The sequence below is a fragment of the Zootoca vivipara genome, chromosome 15, assembly GCF_965207765.1.
Source record: "Zootoca vivipara chromosome 15, rZooViv2.hap1.1, whole genome shotgun sequence".
Taxonomy (NCBI): Eukaryota; Metazoa; Chordata; class Lepidosauria; order Squamata; family Lacertidae; genus Zootoca; species Zootoca vivipara.
Window position 1 is genome coordinate 14133461 of NC_142598.1, and position 18439 is coordinate 14151899.

The 18439-nt window shown below is 42.0% G+C and overlaps 1 protein-coding gene across 7 annotated transcripts in view; it reads right to left on the minus strand.

The window, feature by feature from the left end:
• Positions 1-18439, minus strand: part of ADGRL3 (adhesion G protein-coupled receptor L3) — a 506197-nt gene that overhangs the window by 132176 nt on the left and 355582 nt on the right. For all 7 annotated transcript variants that reach the window (XM_088658771.1, XM_088658770.1, XM_088658773.1 and 4 more), the window contains 5 exons: positions 17720-17823; positions 10382-10567; positions 3635-3673; positions 1487-1670; positions 501-623 (listed from right to left, as the gene is read on the minus strand). In XM_088658771.1, coding sequence (XP_088514897.1) covers positions 501-623; positions 1487-1670; positions 3635-3673; positions 10382-10567; positions 17720-17823 — 636 coding nt within the window. The remainder of the gene's footprint in view (positions 1-500; positions 624-1486; positions 1671-3634; positions 3674-10381; positions 10568-17719; positions 17824-18439) is intronic.

An 18439-nucleotide genomic window follows, 5' to 3' on the forward strand; every position in this document is an offset into this window, starting at 1 on the left:
CCAAGGGTGCATCCTGCCTGGTATGTTGGTTCACCAACCACCTGGGACAGCCCTGAGGTTCTTCAAAGGCCACTGGGCAACAGGGTGGATGGTAAGCCAATAACATCTTCAGTCTGACCGAACCCTTGAATACCCACTCCAAGGAAAAGGGTTTTTTCTGGCAAGCTGAATGGATCATAGCAACTCCTCCACCCCAGCCTTCTAACCTCGGTTGGTGTTGCACCAGGGTAGCAGAGGTGAGTCAAATCTACTACTCTACTACAAATCTATACAGACCAGTTCAGCTACCTCCATAATCCAATCATAGATGAGGGTGGTCTTATTATACACTGACCAGACATTGAACAACAGGACCACCAGGTTAGTCATCTCAGTTCCCTGCCAGGTAGGAAGATTCAAGAGGATAGCATGAAGCCACTGTCCCCTTCTAAAGAAGGTGAAACCATGAAAAACAGCGAACGAAGTAAGATAGAAAAACAATTGTGAGGTGCTGAACTTACCATTCCGACCATTCTGTTTCAGTGTGTTTGCTGAGAGCTGGATGGCACTTCCATAGCCTGTATTCTGTGGAAACTTCAAGTCTTCCAAGTTTCCATCTGTGCTTAGCCTTGCAACTTCCAACTCTGTTGGTATGAAAGAAGTGAAAAATGAAATGCATGCAAAACATTCCAAAGGATACAACTGATTAGAAATTCAGGCGACAATCAATAGATATAATATTGTCTCCACACCCCCAAATAAAAACACGAGGCCCTGTAAATGGATTCTAGTATGGGCTACAGTTATTAATTTACATTCCTAATCTGCAAGGTGCACCTGAGCCCAGTGCTAAGCAGGATTGCCCCCCTCATCAGGGTGTGCAATAAAATTCCCTCCAGGAAGCCCTTTTCCACACCCAAATTCACTGCTATGCAGAGTTGTTCCCCTCTACGTTAGCTGATGAGAAGAGAGAGAGATCCTGCTTGGTCCACGTGGGTGAGAGAGTATTGTTTCTCCCCTCCCTGTCAAGCCATTTACCAACCCTATGTTCAAAGCTTCCTAAAGTGTTGAACGTGGGGCTGGGAACATCCCTTGTGATGTGGATCCCAAGTGGAACCCCCCCCCCCTCTACTAGGGATTTTGAAAGGTAAGCTGCGTCAGCTGCCTAGCAGGTGACATCATAATGATGCCACATGATTGACAGATAGGTGGCCCCTGTCCATCTGTCAGATTGGGCCAGGCTGATCCCGATAAAGTTCTTCAGTCCTTGAAATTCCTCTGCACATTTAACCCAAGCCACCAGAGTGTGCCTACTATTTTGGCTTTACTGCTTTACTGATGCTCTGTAGACTGCAAGTCTCACATAAATTGTTCACAGGCTAAGTGTGAAAACTCAGTAACTCATACACAAACTACTTTATATCACTTGTTCTTAGGACGGCAATGCCAACAGAAGTGAGTAGATGCCACCGAAACAAGTTTCACCCCAATTATTTCTGCTACTCACGAATGTTGTCCGTGTTCTCCCTCACAATATCAGTCTTGAGAAGGTTGTCAGCCAGTACAAAGGCACTTTCTTCCACGGTGTCCAATAACATGGTTGCTGCACGAAGCTGATCACTTGCAGGCAGGTCCCTCCATGCATTTAAAGCTTGCGGCTGCAAGAGGTTATTGACTGTTTCAACCATGGCCTGTGAAGAAGAGGAATAAGATTGATTTCCTGCGAGAGCCCCATCCACTCATTATAGAACGCACAATGACCCGCAGAAGCCTGCGATACACCTAGTTTCACTGCCCATCCTTCTCAACTTAATCAATGTTTCTGGCTCTGTGTATGAAATGGACAACTCTCATATCTCCCTACCCATTCACTCCACACATTTCCCAGATCTGGGATCCAGTCTTTGCCCTGAACCCATTTTTGCCAGCCCCCATTTGCCACAGTGCCTTGCCTTGCTGATGTGTGGCAGCCCACTTTCTTCACAGCTCTCTACTCGACTGAGTTGACAGCCTTGTTCCTAATTGTTCTTTATATATATAGAAAAAACCTAACCAGAAACTTTCCTTTAAGTGGCAATATTGGTTTTTAACAGGCACCTAAAAAGAAGCATTGAATCAATGACAGTGACAGAAAGCTCTGTGGACCTGAATTAGGTAATTACTGTCTGCAGCTAAGAAACTGCACTTAGCAAAGAGGCAATCACTCTATTGCTTAGAAGACTCAGGCCTTGTAAATGACTCAGCTTTACTTGTCACACAACAATTCATGCTTACAGAAGTTCCTCAGTTCTTTACTATGGGCTTCAACAAGTGGTTTGTTCTTTAAGAGATCAAGGTGTGTCTGCAAATCTTTGTTGACAGGGGATACACACTTCGTCCCTTCACAAGCAAATTGTGTAGCGCTCTCAAGTGAATGAATGGGAAATGAGATGTAATATACGTTCACCAATACATTCTGCAGCAAAATAAATATATGAGCTGCAATACATGCACAGCTGAGATCTGAAGTGGCACTATCTCTTGACAAAGGGGATCTTGGGAGTTGTGCTTGCTATCTCACTTTATTGTGGCCATGAAATAAGCAAGAGCTGTTTGACAGTGCAGCAGACCACCTCAGTGGCAGTTTGTACTGACTGGTCATTTCTCACTAGTCTTGGCTGGCAAGGAGGAGTCTATGAGCAATAAAAATGGACACATGCTCTTATGTGAAAATTAAATGCTTAGGAATAAGCAATGGTATGTTTCTTTGTCTGTGTGACTGCAGGACTTGAAGTGATATTCCTGCTGACCCAAATGAAGAGCAGGTTTTCCTTGCTGTAAATACAAATTAAACTCAAAACTGCTGAACTTTAACAATGGACAACCAATCCACAAAAACCTTTCTGTGAATCAAACTGAGAGGCTGTGACTAACTCAAGGTCACCCAGTGAGCTTCATGGCCGAGTGGGGATTTGAACCCAGGTCCTGCCTGACACTCTAACCAACACACCACACTGGCTCTCATAGTGGCCTTGGAAAAGGAGACCGTTTTTAGCTTCTTGACGCTGAGGTCCAGCGCCAAGGGCCTTCTGGCGGCTCCCTCACTGCGAGAAGTGAGGTTACAGGAAACCAGGCAGAGGGCCTTCTCGGTGGAAATAGAGCTTGGCATGTATCAGAGAGTTGGGATTAGGTGTTGAATCTCCAGGCATGTTGCACCCATGGCAAATTTAATACAAGTCTGAACACATGATACAGTGATATTTTGTCAGCCTGATATGCTGTATTCACTCAAGCTCTCACCCACGGAAAAAAACCCCTCTGTGTCAAATATTTCTGTGAAGTTGTAAGCTCAAAACTCACCAAAGACACAACACCCACAGACTGTTGTGTAAACTTTGCTTAAATGATCTGCTGCAACTGTGATTTCCTGGAGCTCTATAAACGGGACTTTTCTGCACTTGGTAGCAGTCCTCTATTTGTCTTACCCTTCCTTCCTTCAGTTGTTTCCCCTCATTATTTACTCTTATACATTTCTTCTTAGGAATAAAAAAATTGTCTGTTCCCCCCCCCCCAATTACAAATTCTATGTGGTTTTGGTGTCCACTGATGGTGCCGTAGTAATAAGGAACACAAAGCTAAACTATTATATACACATAGGGGAGGAATATGAAAGTACCTGGACATAGGCCCTGCAGGAGCGCTCCCGTTTCTGAAGCTGTATCCATAAAGATGGTTGTTATAAACACAGAATAAAAAAGTTAGTGATAGGGGAAAGCAAAATTATAATATAACAACAACAACAACAACAACAACAACAACAACAAATTTTTATTTATACCCCGCCCTCCCCAGTGAGAGCTGGGCTCAGGGCGGCTGACATCAATCAAATTACAATAAAACGTAAAAGAAAGAAAAACAATTGATTACAATGCAAATTAAAATACAATTTAGGGTTGGCCACATGACCTGGAAGCTGTCTGCGGACAAACGCCAGCTCCCTTGGCCTATAGAGTGAGATGAACGCGCAACCCCAGAGTCGTCTGCGACTGGACCTAATGGTCAGGGGTCCCTTTACCTTTAACATAAAAACAACCTCTAAGCGATTTACAAAACCACATTCTGCCGGGCATCCAATTTACCCCTGCCACTCCTGATTTTGTTCTCTGGATTTGTGTGAAATGCCATTACATTCTGGAGAATATGCAAGGAAAAAGAGAATGTAAACTGACTCAGAATTCAACACTCTTTAGCACAGCCTTCAGATGTTTTGGATTACAAGCCCCACCCTGAAATGTGATCTAGCGTCTCAATGCCAAAGCCTACCCAATGCAGCAGGGTCCATTGAATGTTGGGAGAGGTTTGGGCAGGGACAGGAAAGTCATCTTCTATCCAACCCTTCAGAGTGGGAATTTCTCTGAATCCAACTCATTACGATTATACATTTTATTCAATTCCCAATTCATATTCAAGAACTAATCTTTACCCCTTCTGCTTTAATCAACAATGTGCTGAACGTTGCAACAGAACCCACAATTTATGCAGATTATACTGTATTGGTTTTTTAAACAAGCTGAGAAAACAAACTTATTTTAGATGATTTAACTAATAAAGCAGGAATCTGAATTAAAGGATTTAATTATGCAAGTTAGAAAATCTGCCTAACAGAACACAATCTGGGGAAATATATGACAGATTGAAGGCGAATGAAGAACAGCAAAAGTATTTGGAAACATATAAAATATATAAACAGCTTGACTTCTCAAAATAAATATTTGTTTGACAAGATAGGTAAATCATTTGGCCACTATCCATATGATGAGCAAAAGAAAAAATAATAAAGGAATATAATGAGTTTGTTGTTAAATCATAAGCAATGTTATAAGAACGTGAAAATCAATATAAAAAAAAACTTTCCACAATTACATTTCTTAAACAAGAGAGAATAAAGTAATTTTAAAAGATGTTAATAGTTCAAAGCTAACGAGAGAGGACAGAGAATTCAATGATGTGGAAAAAAAGGAGGTTTTTCTGCAGTTTTATTCCAACTGTTTAAAAACAAAAATAGCATCTCCACAGTGCCTGTTATAAATTAATGTTAATCCTTGATAATCTTCCAACCTGTCTGGAAGAAGCAAGTATGACTGTTATTCCTTGATCCAGACAGCAGCTTGAAACGTACCTGATCAATGGTGCTGAACCAAAGCTAGGCCCCCAATTTAGAGCAAGCAAATTTGGTGGCTCATTTCAGCAATGCAGAGGTGAATAACATGTGACCCTCCTATCAGCCTCTGCCAGCATAGCAAATAGACATAAACTCCATGCTGGGAGTTGATGTCCAACAACATCTGGAAGGGGCACAGGTTCTCCATCTTTGAAGCAGCAGCATTCTGTGAGCCACGTGGAAAAAATATATGGTGGCCGACTATGTCACGGCTAATCATTCCAACAAAGCATTTTTATTTTATTTTATGCAGGGGGGCATTTTCTGTGCTGAGTTTAACCACCACTTGACTTTCAACCCAACACCCCAACACATTTTTCTAAGTACTGTACTGTATATTTCTACTTGGATATCCATCCAACTACCTACCTACCTACCTACCTACCTACCTACCTACCTACCTATATCTATCTATTTTGGAAATATATGGAGGTGGGTTTTTTTTAAAATCTCATTAAAATAAAACAAGATAGCATAAATAGCCAATACAATATTTTACTTAAAATGATATACCAAATGGCTGGCATCAAGACCCAGTAAAAGGCCCCACTAAACAGGTACATTTCCAGCACATGCTGAAACTGCCTCACCATCAACATAAGCCCTTTTTCTTTGGGGAAAAAAGATTATTCCAAAGAATGGGCTCCACGAGAAAAATAGTCCTCTGCCAGGTCACTGAAAGATGAGTTTCTGCAGAGTGTGGCCACAACCAAGAGGGCCTAAGAAGATTACTTTAGTGACCGAGCAGGTCTGAATAGGAGAAGGTGTTCTCTTCAAACTGTGCCAGAGTGCCTTGTCAAACATTTAGCCTACTCAAATAAGCTATTCCCCCACCCTCAAACTTATATATAATACACTGGCAAGCTTCATAGTACAGTAGTCCCCTGCACCATTTTCGAACTATATACAGTAGGACCTACGGTACTCTCCCACCTCAAATTCTCGTTATAATGGAGGAACGTGATTCAGCTGACTCACCCTTAACATGGGGCCACTATAGCAGGTCTTCTTAGAGTCACCTGGATTTTAAAATTGCTCATAAAAAGCTGTCTAATGAGATGCTTTACTAGACAGCAGTAAGTACAACTGACATGTTCTCTTCGTAAAATAAAACAATTCCTTCAGTAGCACCTTAAAGACCAACTAAGTTTTTATTTTGGTATGAGCTTTCGTGTGCATGCACACTTCTTCAGATACCTCTTCGTGATGTTCTCTTCGTGTCTCGCTGTCTGAGGTGAAACGAGAAGCTGCCGCCACCTTCCCCACTACCAAAGCCTTGCTTACTGAGGTCGGGCAACTGGTTCTTCTGACAAGATCTCACAGAACTTTGGTGAGATAGTGATCTGTAGGGGCACCGCCCTGCAAGATTCTGGCACCTGAGGCGGATGCTTCAGCCCACTTCATGGGCGGGAGGGCCCTATATATTTGGCTGCAAATGCGATAAGGAGGGAATACTGCCTTGCTTTTGGGTGGTACTAGGGTGATGGTAAAAGGGACCCAGGTGGCGCTGTGGTTAAACCACTGAGCCTAGGGCCTGCTGATCAGAAGGTCGGCGGTTCGAATCCCTGTGACGGGGTGAGCTCCCGTTGCTTGGTCCCAGCTCCTGCCAACCTAGCAGTTCGAAAGCACGTCAAAATGCAAGTAGATAAATAGGAACCGCTACAGCGGGAAGGTAAACGGCGTTTCCATGTGCTGCTCTGGTTTGCCAGAAGCAGCTCTGTCATGCTGGCCACATGACCTGGAAGCTATACGCCGGCTCCCTCGGCCAATAATGCGAGATGAGCGCGCAACCCCAGAGTCGGTCACGACTGGACCTAATGGTCAGGGGTCCCTTTACCTTTACCTTTTTAGGGTGATGGTGGAACTGTGTTGCTTTTCACTCATCAGTGGCCAGATGAGGTGGTGGAGTCACATTATCTACAAAGGTTTAATCTTTGCCTATTGAACTCTACCAGCCAGCTTTGAAGTGTGTTTGTGATGCTGGGCACCAGGGGTTTCTACAGGCTACGTTTCTGCCTAATAAGAATCACTGGCTGAGATGACATTGGAGTTGGTGCTGAAGTCTCTCACAATGATGGCTCTGTGAAATATTGCACATTCAGACAGACATTGCTGTGTCTGAGTCAGGTCCAGACATAACTGCAAAATCTTTGCATTCAGTGTGATGAGGAGACCATGGTTGTAAAGATGTCCAAACTGCAAGCATAACCTTGCCATGGATTGTTTCCTCCTCAGGTATTAACAGGGGAAATGTCTCAAACCACATGCTCATCTCTGCCTTTCTTGGCTAATAAAAATTTGTAAGGAGAGGCTGCTTTCCAGGTATCACGCCGTTCACAATTATTATTAATTTTGGTGCTCTATAACATTTTAAATGATGACAGGGAAGCTGTCTATGCCTCTTAAGGAGGCTGTTATCCATTCGTTCCCCAGGGGATCTTTGAGTGTTGATAACCCAGTAAATCACGGTCCAGTATCTGAGCTCTCGTTTCCAAGCAACATAATTGAGCATAGGGTTGCTTAGCAACTCCAGGCATACCTAGATGATAAAAACATTCTTAATCTTTTTTTAGCTTGGCTTTTGCTTAGGCTCGGAGTACAAAACTGTTTTAGTGGTCTTATTAAACGATCTTCGTATGCAGATCAACAAGAGAAACTGCACCATCTCCAGAACTGTTGAGGCAATAGGTTATTGGGTACTGTTAAAGCAGTGGCACAAACCAGTGGCCACGGGAGAACCTGACCCACAATGACTTCGCCAAGGACTGGCAGCCAATTAAATGTCTTAGGACTGAACTACAAAAGCAGCAGAATGAGGCAACAGAATGGACTGTACCACTTCGGAATATAATGGGGGTGTGCATGTGTCACGTTTTTTAATGTTTCCCTACATGAGAAAGCTCACTGCAAACAGAAGAAAAGCCCCTTAGCAAGGAAATGGCTGGGCTATAACCTTTCTCCCTCATGTGCCATATAAAACACAGGGTCATTAAAAATGGTATCCTCCACTTGCAGTATGAAGTGATAGTCTGTTATCCCACCTTGATATTCAACCTCTGCAGCGACAGGTGTGAGTAACCATTGTCCCTACAAACATTGGATTCCAACAACATTAGGAGAGCCACTGGTTTCCTATTTCCATGCTATGTGTTTAGACCTCATCCCAGTCAATTAATCAAATGCATTTTAATTGACAAATGATTATTAATTACAATTAAGTGATCAGCAATTAATTAGATGTACAAAACTGGCATATGGATAAGGAAAAAAGTATTTTTTCTTCAGAATTATAATGACACAATTATAATTCTGCAACAGAACAAAGAGATTCCCTCCCGCATAAAATAGAAGAGGGAATGTCTTTTTTTTTTGTTATTGCTTTTACTTTGCAAAGTGCTTTGGGATTCACTTGAATGGAAAGCAGCATATAAATTCAACAAATAAAACAAATCACTCTAAAATGGGACCCGTCACCCTTATTTTTTCTAACAACTTGTATCAAAGATAAATAGAAAACCTAATGCTCGAGTAATCTTTTTAAATGATAAAATATTCTTAATTGATCCAACTAATTTATTGGTAGCACAAGTCTATACATGTCTATGCAGTAGAAAGTCCCACTGAGTTCAAAACTATTTTTTAATAAAAAAAGGTAAATGGGTTAATATTTTATGTACACAGATTTTTAAAATACATTTTATTAAATAAATAAATCCAACTGCTTCTGTGATCGTGCAACCGATTTCCACTTGCACAGTGAGACTTTTCCTTCCTCCCATTTCCACTGCAGCCCCACACCTGCACTCCTCCCTTCAAAAAAAAATGTGGTCCGGAAAGTCCCACAACCCTCCAGATCAGAGTTTGGGTGTGTATGAAGGGCCTGCAGCGGGGAGGATGGGAAAACCCTTGGCTGAAATGGAAATCTGTTTTTGTGACCCTGGAGATCACCCACTGTGGCTAAACTTTCACTGCGCCCTCGTGGGTCACTCTGAAAGGAAGCCACGCCAGTGAGTCTTTCCCTCCATTGCTATTCCATATTATGTATGGAAGAGGCCTAACACTATATCCCCAACTACCCTACCCTTTCCCACTTATCCAAGAGAACAACAGTCTTGGTTCTTAATTGTTCCAAGTTAGGGTGGCTAAAGAAAATTAAGAAAAGCAAGCTAAAGCAATCCAGAAAACATTATGGTGATCAAAGCAGATCTTGAGTGGCCTGGATATTACCGGTACCTTTTCTTTATTTATTACATTTTTTTTCAACCTGTGGTGGACCCAGACAGGAGTGTTTTGATCAATTTCACTTGTGACCTTTCTTTTATCACTTTATCTTCTATCACTCCTTTACGAGCTTTGCACCCATAACTCATTATGACTAATTATTTTTTAAAATATATATATCCCGCCTAGTTTTCCAATGAAATAGGAGACGCAAGCAGGGCCCTATAAAATGCTGTCTGAGGCAATTGCTTCATTTCCCCTCTCGAGTGGGCTGGCGCTGTCCAACAGACAGAGAACGTCGAGGTCAACAGAACTGCATATATGGGGAAGCCGAAAGTCCTGGCTGTTTCCCCCTCTATCTGTTGTTGTTTCCTCTTCTCTCCTCCACTACTGTTAATTCCCCCTACTCTTCCCAGTCCCAAAATTTAGGGAAAATAAGCTGAGATTTCAGTTGGCTTCAGCTCCCTCTACATATTGCTGTCAAGAGCCTTCAGAATTCTCAACAGGAAAATTATCATGAAAAATGATCTGGAAGAGGGGAAATGGATGAGGGAAGGCAGGCTGCACAGGTGCCTATTCCCTATATGCTTGATTTTTATCTCCTCCAGCAATGCCTATTGGTGGGGGAGTTACCCAGACTGCCACTATAGTTCTGGGAGACCTGCCAACATGGCTCTCTCAAGTTACTCTAGTATATACATCGCTAGGGAAGTATTATTCTGCTATCCGCTCCTACTATCCACTGGGACAAAGCTACAAAGAGCTGTCTCACGCTGGCCCTGCATTCTAATGTTATCTGAAGCCGGAATTGTTCGTGGAATAAACAAATATTTCGCAGGGAGTCAAAAGAGGATCTGTTAAGTTAGCAGAGTGCCGAGGTCCACAGCTCCTGTGACAGATGCAAGAGGACTTCTCACAGCAAAAAGCAGAAGAGAAAGGCAAAGACGGCGGTGGCTTCACTGGCTGTTACTACATACTTACCTTGTTTAAGCTACGCGCAGCACTGTCTTTTCCACCAGGCGTCAAGTTTCGGAGCTGCACGTCCAACAAACCCACCAACTGATCCATGGCGCGAACCGAGTAGGTAATGTCTCCGGCATTCAGGTGGCTTTTCGTTTGCTCGGCAAGTTCTCTAGCAACGTTGGCAGCTGTCTCTCCTGATTTCAACTACGGTTCAAAGAATGCGAGAAAGTGTCAAGATATTTCACTGCCTCGGCTAAAAACCGAGTTTGCACTCTCATATCTAGGAGGAGGTCTGGGATCGTGACAGCTTCACAATAGCAACATTTGCCTAGAGCTTTCATGTGCTTGAAGTGCTTCACATACATTATCTGGTTGTAATCTTTACAACAGCCCTGTAAAGTCAGTCAGTATTATTACCCCCCATTTAGCACATTCATGCGTGTGTGTGCTTAGAGGCTTAAGGCCACAAAGTGAGTTCAGGACAGAAACAAGATTCAAACCAAGGACTTCCCGATTCACAGCTCAGTTGTATTTATGTAACAAAGCATCATAACAGGCTTTAGTTGTATATGCAAATGTTCTTCATTAATGCTCTGTATCAGTGCTTTCCAAAACTTGGTCCTCCACTTGTAGTTGTTGTTTTTTTGGACTACAACTCCCATCACCTCTAGCTAGCAAAACCAGTAGTCAGGGATGATGTGAGTTGTAGTCCGACAACACCTGGAGAGCCAAGTTTGGAAAACGCTGATCTATTTCAATGTCTTGAATTATAAAATAAATTCTGAAAAATTCTAAATCTTCTACAAGCTATACCCAAAGATGTCATCCTCATCTCAGTTAGCTGCTTTTCTTGGGACTATCATGAATTAACCAACAACAACAACAACAACAACAACAACAACATACCTTACTCAGCCTCCCTTACAGCAAAATCCTACACATGTCTATTCAGAAGCACCATTTAATTCTGGTAGATTTACTACCAGGTAAGTATATATAGAATTAAAGCCTCATTACCTCTTTATGCATAAATACCCTCCCTCTTCAGTCATTTTGAGAATGTATTTTTATCTTTTTGGATTATGCCTTTTGTGTTTGTTCTTTCTCATTGCCAAGACTGAAGATGATCCAACAGGCAGGAACTGCTTTTTAATTTCTCCATTAAAGGAGGATGTCTTTGATTAAAGGAGGACGCCTGTTGATATTCATAAATCAGCACTAGTAGTGAAACTTCACAGTAGATCGAGGCACAACATGGTGGCAATTCGTCTTTATTTTTCTTCTCTCGATACTAGCCTGATGTGCAATTACAAAACTGAAAGGATGGTTTTGAGCATTAGTGCTTAGAACCACCTTATGGGGGAAAATATCTATATCAGAGGATCTCAATCCTGCTCCTGCGTCTCTCCACCAGGCATAGGGCAGGGTCTGACAGACTACAAAAAGACTGCTGCTGCCCAGCAGAGAATACTGTTTACATTCCTTTAAACTGCTTTTTAATGTGTGTGTTTTAATTTTTAAAAATTGTTTAAAACCCTTTTTATGTGGGGTTATTTTTTGGGGGGTAGGGGTAGCAATCACAGCTCTAAACACCAGATTTTTTTAGGACATATGTTTTGTGAAAACAGTGACTCTCCCTGGAGACTATTCTTAATTATTTGTGAAACAAATGTTCGTTTTGAAATAGGTGCAGGAAGCGGATATCACAGGACTCATCTACACAGCTGCAAATAAAAGGTTTTAAATGTGTTCAAAGTGCAATATACAAATGTGACACTAGATGGCAACAGTGACCTACGCAAAATTCAACTTATTTTTCAAAAACGTTTTTTTAAAAACAATTTTCACAGCGGTTTTTAATAATGTTGTGTAGATTCCACCACAGTTATTTTAGAAAAGACCTGCACAGGACTTCAGAACCCCCTAGATAAGCAGTGGGCAGAAATCATTTTACATAGCCCATGGGGTATTCCTGATTGTTTTGGATGCTTCACCACAGAAACAAGCTAGAAAGAAGAGGAGTTTGTATTCACCATGTATGCGACAGAAAGTTGGACCCTGAATAATCTCTACAATTGTGTAGCTGCCACAATTGAAAAACACATTTGACTAGATTTTTTAAAGCTTAATGGGAAAATATGTACTTCAAGCACCTAGAAGAGTCATTTTCAAACTGGATGACTCAAAAAGCCTTTGACACATATCCCTGACAAACCAGAGCACTAAAGTGACAACATTTATCACAACCTTTGGGAGTTTCTCTTTTCAGCACTGCCATTTGGGATCACAAGTACATCCGAAACCTTTCAAAGAAAGGACTTCTTAAGAGTTCTAAAAGGATTCATTGATGAAACCTTAATACATGGCACATCACTGGAAGATCAAGACCAGATGTTGGCCATCAACTTGAATCAAATCCATGAATCCAGTCTCAAGCTAAACAAGGATAAATGCTTTTTTTTTTGGTTTTGTTTCCAAGATGAAATAAAGTTTTTTTGGCAGATAATCACACAACATGAGACAAAGCCATGCCCAGAGAAAACAAATTGTTATCTTCTTGTGTAAATGCCACCCCAGCGCTAAGAGCACTGATTAACCCCATTGCCTTCTGGGTATAGTTAACACTCTCAAACTAGGTCAATATTTCCAGGACATTTCCACAAAGTCAAAGCCACTACACCTACTACTGAAATACCATGCTCTAATTTGGCGGTCCAGATCTGAAGTCTGCTTTTAAGAGGATATATATGATAACCAGCAGACTTCACTATGAGAACTACCTTATTTACTAGGAACATGCATTCCACCCCACCCCACCCCACCCCAAATTTGATGAAGAAAATAACCGACACACCCCAGCTACTGTCCCAGGACAAAAATAAAACACTCAGATCCATGTTCTGTTCAGGCTGAACACAGACTACTTAAAAGAAAACAACGACTCAGATTTGTAAACATAAATACAAGTACACCCAGTGTATGGCTCCACCCTCTCTGCCACCATTTTGGCTCTTGCTCCATTTGGTATATTTTGGAGTTCCAGTAAAAACAAATTAGATCACACAATGCTGAACTTTTCATCCCTGAACTAATACATTCTAAGCAGTTATCTGTTGATGGATCATCTATTCCTAATTTATGAAATCATGTGTTACATCAGCCACCACTAAAATGCATATGCGAGGGACTGATTGTTTGACGCAGTATCAGGCAGCTTCACAAAAACTACAAAACTCTAGTTTTAATTTGGCAATTCATTAAGAAGGGCTAAAAATGTGTCTTGTGCTATGCTAAAGCCATTTCCCATCCCAGGGGAGATGATGTTGTGGGATGGGAGCAAGCCCTCTCCACATGCATGGGGCGGGATAGACCTTGTGCCATTGGTTGGTCCTCAGCAGCGTCAACCCAAGGCTGTCCAATCCGGATGGTCCAGGGGCGTGGCACGGGCTATTTAAACTGCCCATGACCGAGGACATGTTCTTTTTCTCCCTGCTCTGTCTGTTCTCCCGCCCCTGCTCCCTTAGGTTAGGCTCTTTATCTCCCGACCTTGCTATGGACTTTGGTTGGTCACCTGTTTTTTAACGGGGGCCTGGTAGGAATTTTTTCCACTTGGCAAATTGATACCAGCCAGTTGGTTTTTCGCCTACCTCGTAGCAATTCGTCACAACTTTGTAAGGTTTGGCAGTTAGGCATTGGAGTATTAGGTTGAAGGTGAGAGGAGGTAGTGGCCATCACCTTCCCCTCCTATTTCAAGGGTATTCCATTAAAGGAATCCGAGGGGCGTGGTCCCGTCCAAAGCCCCAAATAGGGGGCTAGGGCCATGGCACGACCCCTAGCGGTGACCCTGGGGGAGTTCCTAGTTGATGTGCATCAGCAGGGCTCCCCCTTCTGGTGGTTAACCCTTCCAAGACTCCTGCAGACAGGCAGGATTCAGATATAGTCGTGTGGTTTCCAGTGCCTAAGCTAATACCACTCACATTCTGTAACCAATAAAGTTGTGGCCTTTTTCGCCCATTAACCTAAAATACTGTTTCATTCCTGGGAGGGAGGGTTTGGGACCTTGCCAGGCAATTCAGAATGCAGGCAGTGGCTCACATGATGAAATGGATTTATAAAGCAATTCTGTACCCACACAAAACTAGAAGCCTTCCAACCTAGCCTTTTCCCCAACACCCTCGTTTTCTAAGTGTAGGAAGGTGTGTATCAACCATGGGTGGCAAGGTAGTTGTGGCTGGAGTCGTACACCTGACTTCCTGACACAAAGCATGGCTGCCACTTACACGGGAAAGCCGTGTGGCAAGGAAGGGTCAGTGCAGTGTGGGTGCAACGGCAGGAACGTCAGATTGGCTCTGCTGCTGTACTTGGGCTGACGCCGAGCTCCTCACAGATCCCTCATAGCTCCACAACTCAAGGGAAAGAGAGAAAGGAAATGCAAAACCAAACCAAACCCTATTCTGATTGAGACTGAGAGGTGTGGAAACAGAAAATGAAAAAGCACTGGTTCTTTTTTTGAAAGTATGTCAATATAGTGCTATCGACATACACTTCCCACAATCTCCATCACATCTAAATTCATGACAAATAGGAAGAGGTTTAAAGCAATAATTTTTAAAAATTCCTAGAAGATAGGAACTGCTGCCCCTACCATATAGTAAGGATGGGAGTGAGATTAAATATTATTTGAGCCTATCACAAATAGCATACGGACATAGCCTCAATTTTCAGTGATTTATCATCTTCTCAATTGGGTCATAACGAATGTATGAGTAAGACAGTCAAAATGGAAGTTATTGGATATGAAGATGGGGCAAAGCTAAAACCTTTTCATTCAAATATTAAAGGGTATCGTTCATGAAAAGCCAACCTAGAGTCCAAAAACTTTAATAATGCAAATAGATCTGGAGTGTAATGCATTAGGATTTACAGGAAATTATGTGACCCCCCTACTAATCTGATACCCTTGAATCAGGATTCTGAACAAGAGATATGAAGTGCATTTTGCCATTTGGACTGCTGAAAAGGCATCAGTTTTCAGCTTGAAATGCAGCATACTACTTTGGCAGTCTGATGCACTGCGGTAGAAAATTCAAAGAGCCTCTGACCGAATAAATGCTTCTCTCCCAAGTGATCATATAGCTTTGTCAGCTTGCACCCTTTGTGTTGGAGACTCATAGGCAGAAAATGTCCAAAGAACTATTGGTATGCCCTTTCTTGGATAGGGAGGAAGCCTTGATAGGCCTGGAGAAGCCATTGATAAGGAATACTGTACATAGTGCAGCAACGAACAATAAATTGAATTAAAGACTAAGCGTATGCATAGTAAGCACAGTGGCCATTCACAACATCGGTAGCTGGAGATCACAATCCAGGATTGTTGTTTTTTAAAGCAGATTTTCAGACTGCACAAATCTCCCATCAGACATACCACACTAATTAAAAGAAAAATCTGAACACAAAGCATGCTTTGCTCCTTGCTTATACCTGTATCAGTGGTGATTTCTAGTCACTAGTTCTTATTGATTATATAGTGACAGTTCAGTTATGAATCTGTCTTAGCTCAGTAACAACCAAAAAAAAAGTCGGAATCGGAATTTTAAAGGATGCAATGAAACATTATCTGTCCAATGAGGAAGGTACAGAAGATGCGGTTTAGGCTAAAAAGAAGGCATTTTTAATATGGTTTGAGAAGTTTGTTGTAATGATGGAAACTGAACATATTCTACACACATATGATTTGTGTAATGCTGTCCCTGACACTGCCTGTCATTTAAGTGTTTAATAAACGCATACACCTAAACGTGTCTCATCTCCCCATTTTTCAAACTGTACATTATCAGCTTTCCAACTGCACATCCCCCCCTCAATTTCACATCTTGTGTCCAACAGCACACTAAAAAAGAACTTTTTTCACAAACATCCTAGGATTTGCTAGGTAGGTGTTAATTAACATAGTAAATCTAGGATGATGTGAACATGATTTTGCAGCCACTTGCCTCCACTGCTATACATATGCACCTGCCAGCTGAAGTTAACACTCCATGAATCTGAAGAGGAGAACTCTAGTCCATGAACGCTTATGCCATAATAAACATGTGCCAAGGCTTTCCCCCCCCAGCCAGAACTCTCTGGAACTCTGTTCCGGCATCTCTCAGGTGGGTGCCATTGCCATTAAAAGAGAACAAGGGAGGTGTTTATAGTGAGTTCCAGCACCTCTTTTTCTAGAAAAAAATGTTACGCCATACAACATTTCTTGTTTTTTCTGTTGACCGTTACTCATTTAGAAAGTGAGCATATTGTGATCACGTATTACAAGGAAAGGGATTCCATACTTCTTTGGAAAGCAGCTAAAATAATTTTAGAAATGGGGGAAAAATACCATATCTTATATTCAGGAAGTGATATGACCTTGACATAAAAGAGCAAGGTAAATCATTTTACATGGTAGGAGATAATACAACCAAGAATTATAAAATATAGCTTGGATCCAACATCAACAGTTTCTTCTTTTTAAAAAAGAAAGTGCACAATCAATTAAAAGTTTGTTTTTGTGCGTTTATTGCTACTTATTTTAAAGCGATTTTTATATTAGTCTGACTCTCTTAATTTTAAACTGCTTTGGAAATAATTTCCTTTCAGCTCAGATAACTTCCAAAGCTGAATAAAAAGCACCTTAAAACTGACATAGAGAATCAAATACCTTACAAACATAAATGCCTCAAATAAAGATGCACAAAGTTAAAAGCATTCATGTAGTAAACAAATGATCAATACTGACTGGGAATATTGATAACACCGTGTGCTGATATGCCTCCATCTTGCAGTGGAAATGTTGGAGGGGCAGAGCGCCACCACTTGCCTTGCCACTGCATCCTGTGCCATGGGCGGGGCCAGTTCCGCTTCCTGATGTCATGTGAATTCAGGTGATTGACGGTTGGGTGGCCCACAGGGTAACTGGCCACTTCTAGATCCAGCCCCCTGGCTGGATCAATTATCCTACCACTGATGTACACAATTAGGCATCAAAATAGGGTCTTCTTGAGAAGATGTAAAAAATTATAATATTTTGAAGACTCCCTCCCCCTGCTATTTTGAAACCTACTTCTTGACTAGCACCTTACATATGGGTAAGTATGTACTGCAATTTATCCTCTCTTTTTTCACATCAGTCTGACATCATATGCTCACTGCTCCCCTTTCTATAGCCAAGTCTTCTGATTTCTTGCAGGGAGATGCAAGGCAATGCTATGATTTTTGGTTCAGTCGCAGCAGAACCATATTTTATATGAATACAACACAGCAGGAATGGGAGCATAAGATATGAACACAAGGGCATGCCAGATAAAAGCAAAACATTACCTTCTGCGTGATATGGTTGACCCAAAGTGAAGAGCAGTTGCTAAGATCTGGCCCTTGAGGATCCCAGATCCCGCCAGGAGCAAGGCACAGGAATGTTGAAACACCTATAATGACAAAGATATGAGACACCATACATTTTACCTGCCCCTTGAAGTACTGATTAGTCAGTTGTTTCAAAAGAATTTTTTCCCTCAATGTAAAGATTAATTTCTGGGTGGTAAAAGTCTTCTAATGCATGGAGTAGTCTGTGCTTTGCCCAAATCCTGAACTGAAATAGTCCACTTCACAAAGTTTTTGGGGCTTGTTTGAGCAGAAGTGGGATTTCTCTGAATCACCCCAAAATGAAGTAGGGGCCACCAAAGCAACCAGGGTGCATCAGAGATTCAGATATGGAAAAATAAGTGTCTGCATAAACTGAAATATTCTTCCTCAAGCTTGCCAAAAAAAAAGGAAAATAACTGGGTTGAGGAGAGGGAGAGCATTTTTTGTGACTGAATAGCCCTCATTCAAGGCTCCAATACTTTGGCCACCTCATGAGAAGAGAAGACTCATTGGAAAAGACCCTGATGCTGGGAAAGATGGAGGGCACAAGGAGAAGGGGACGACAGAGGATGAGATGGTTGGACAGTGTTCTCGAAGCCACCAACATGAGTCTGACCAACTGCGGGAGGCAGTAGAATACAGGAGTGCCTGGCGTGCTCTGGTCCATGGGGTCATAAA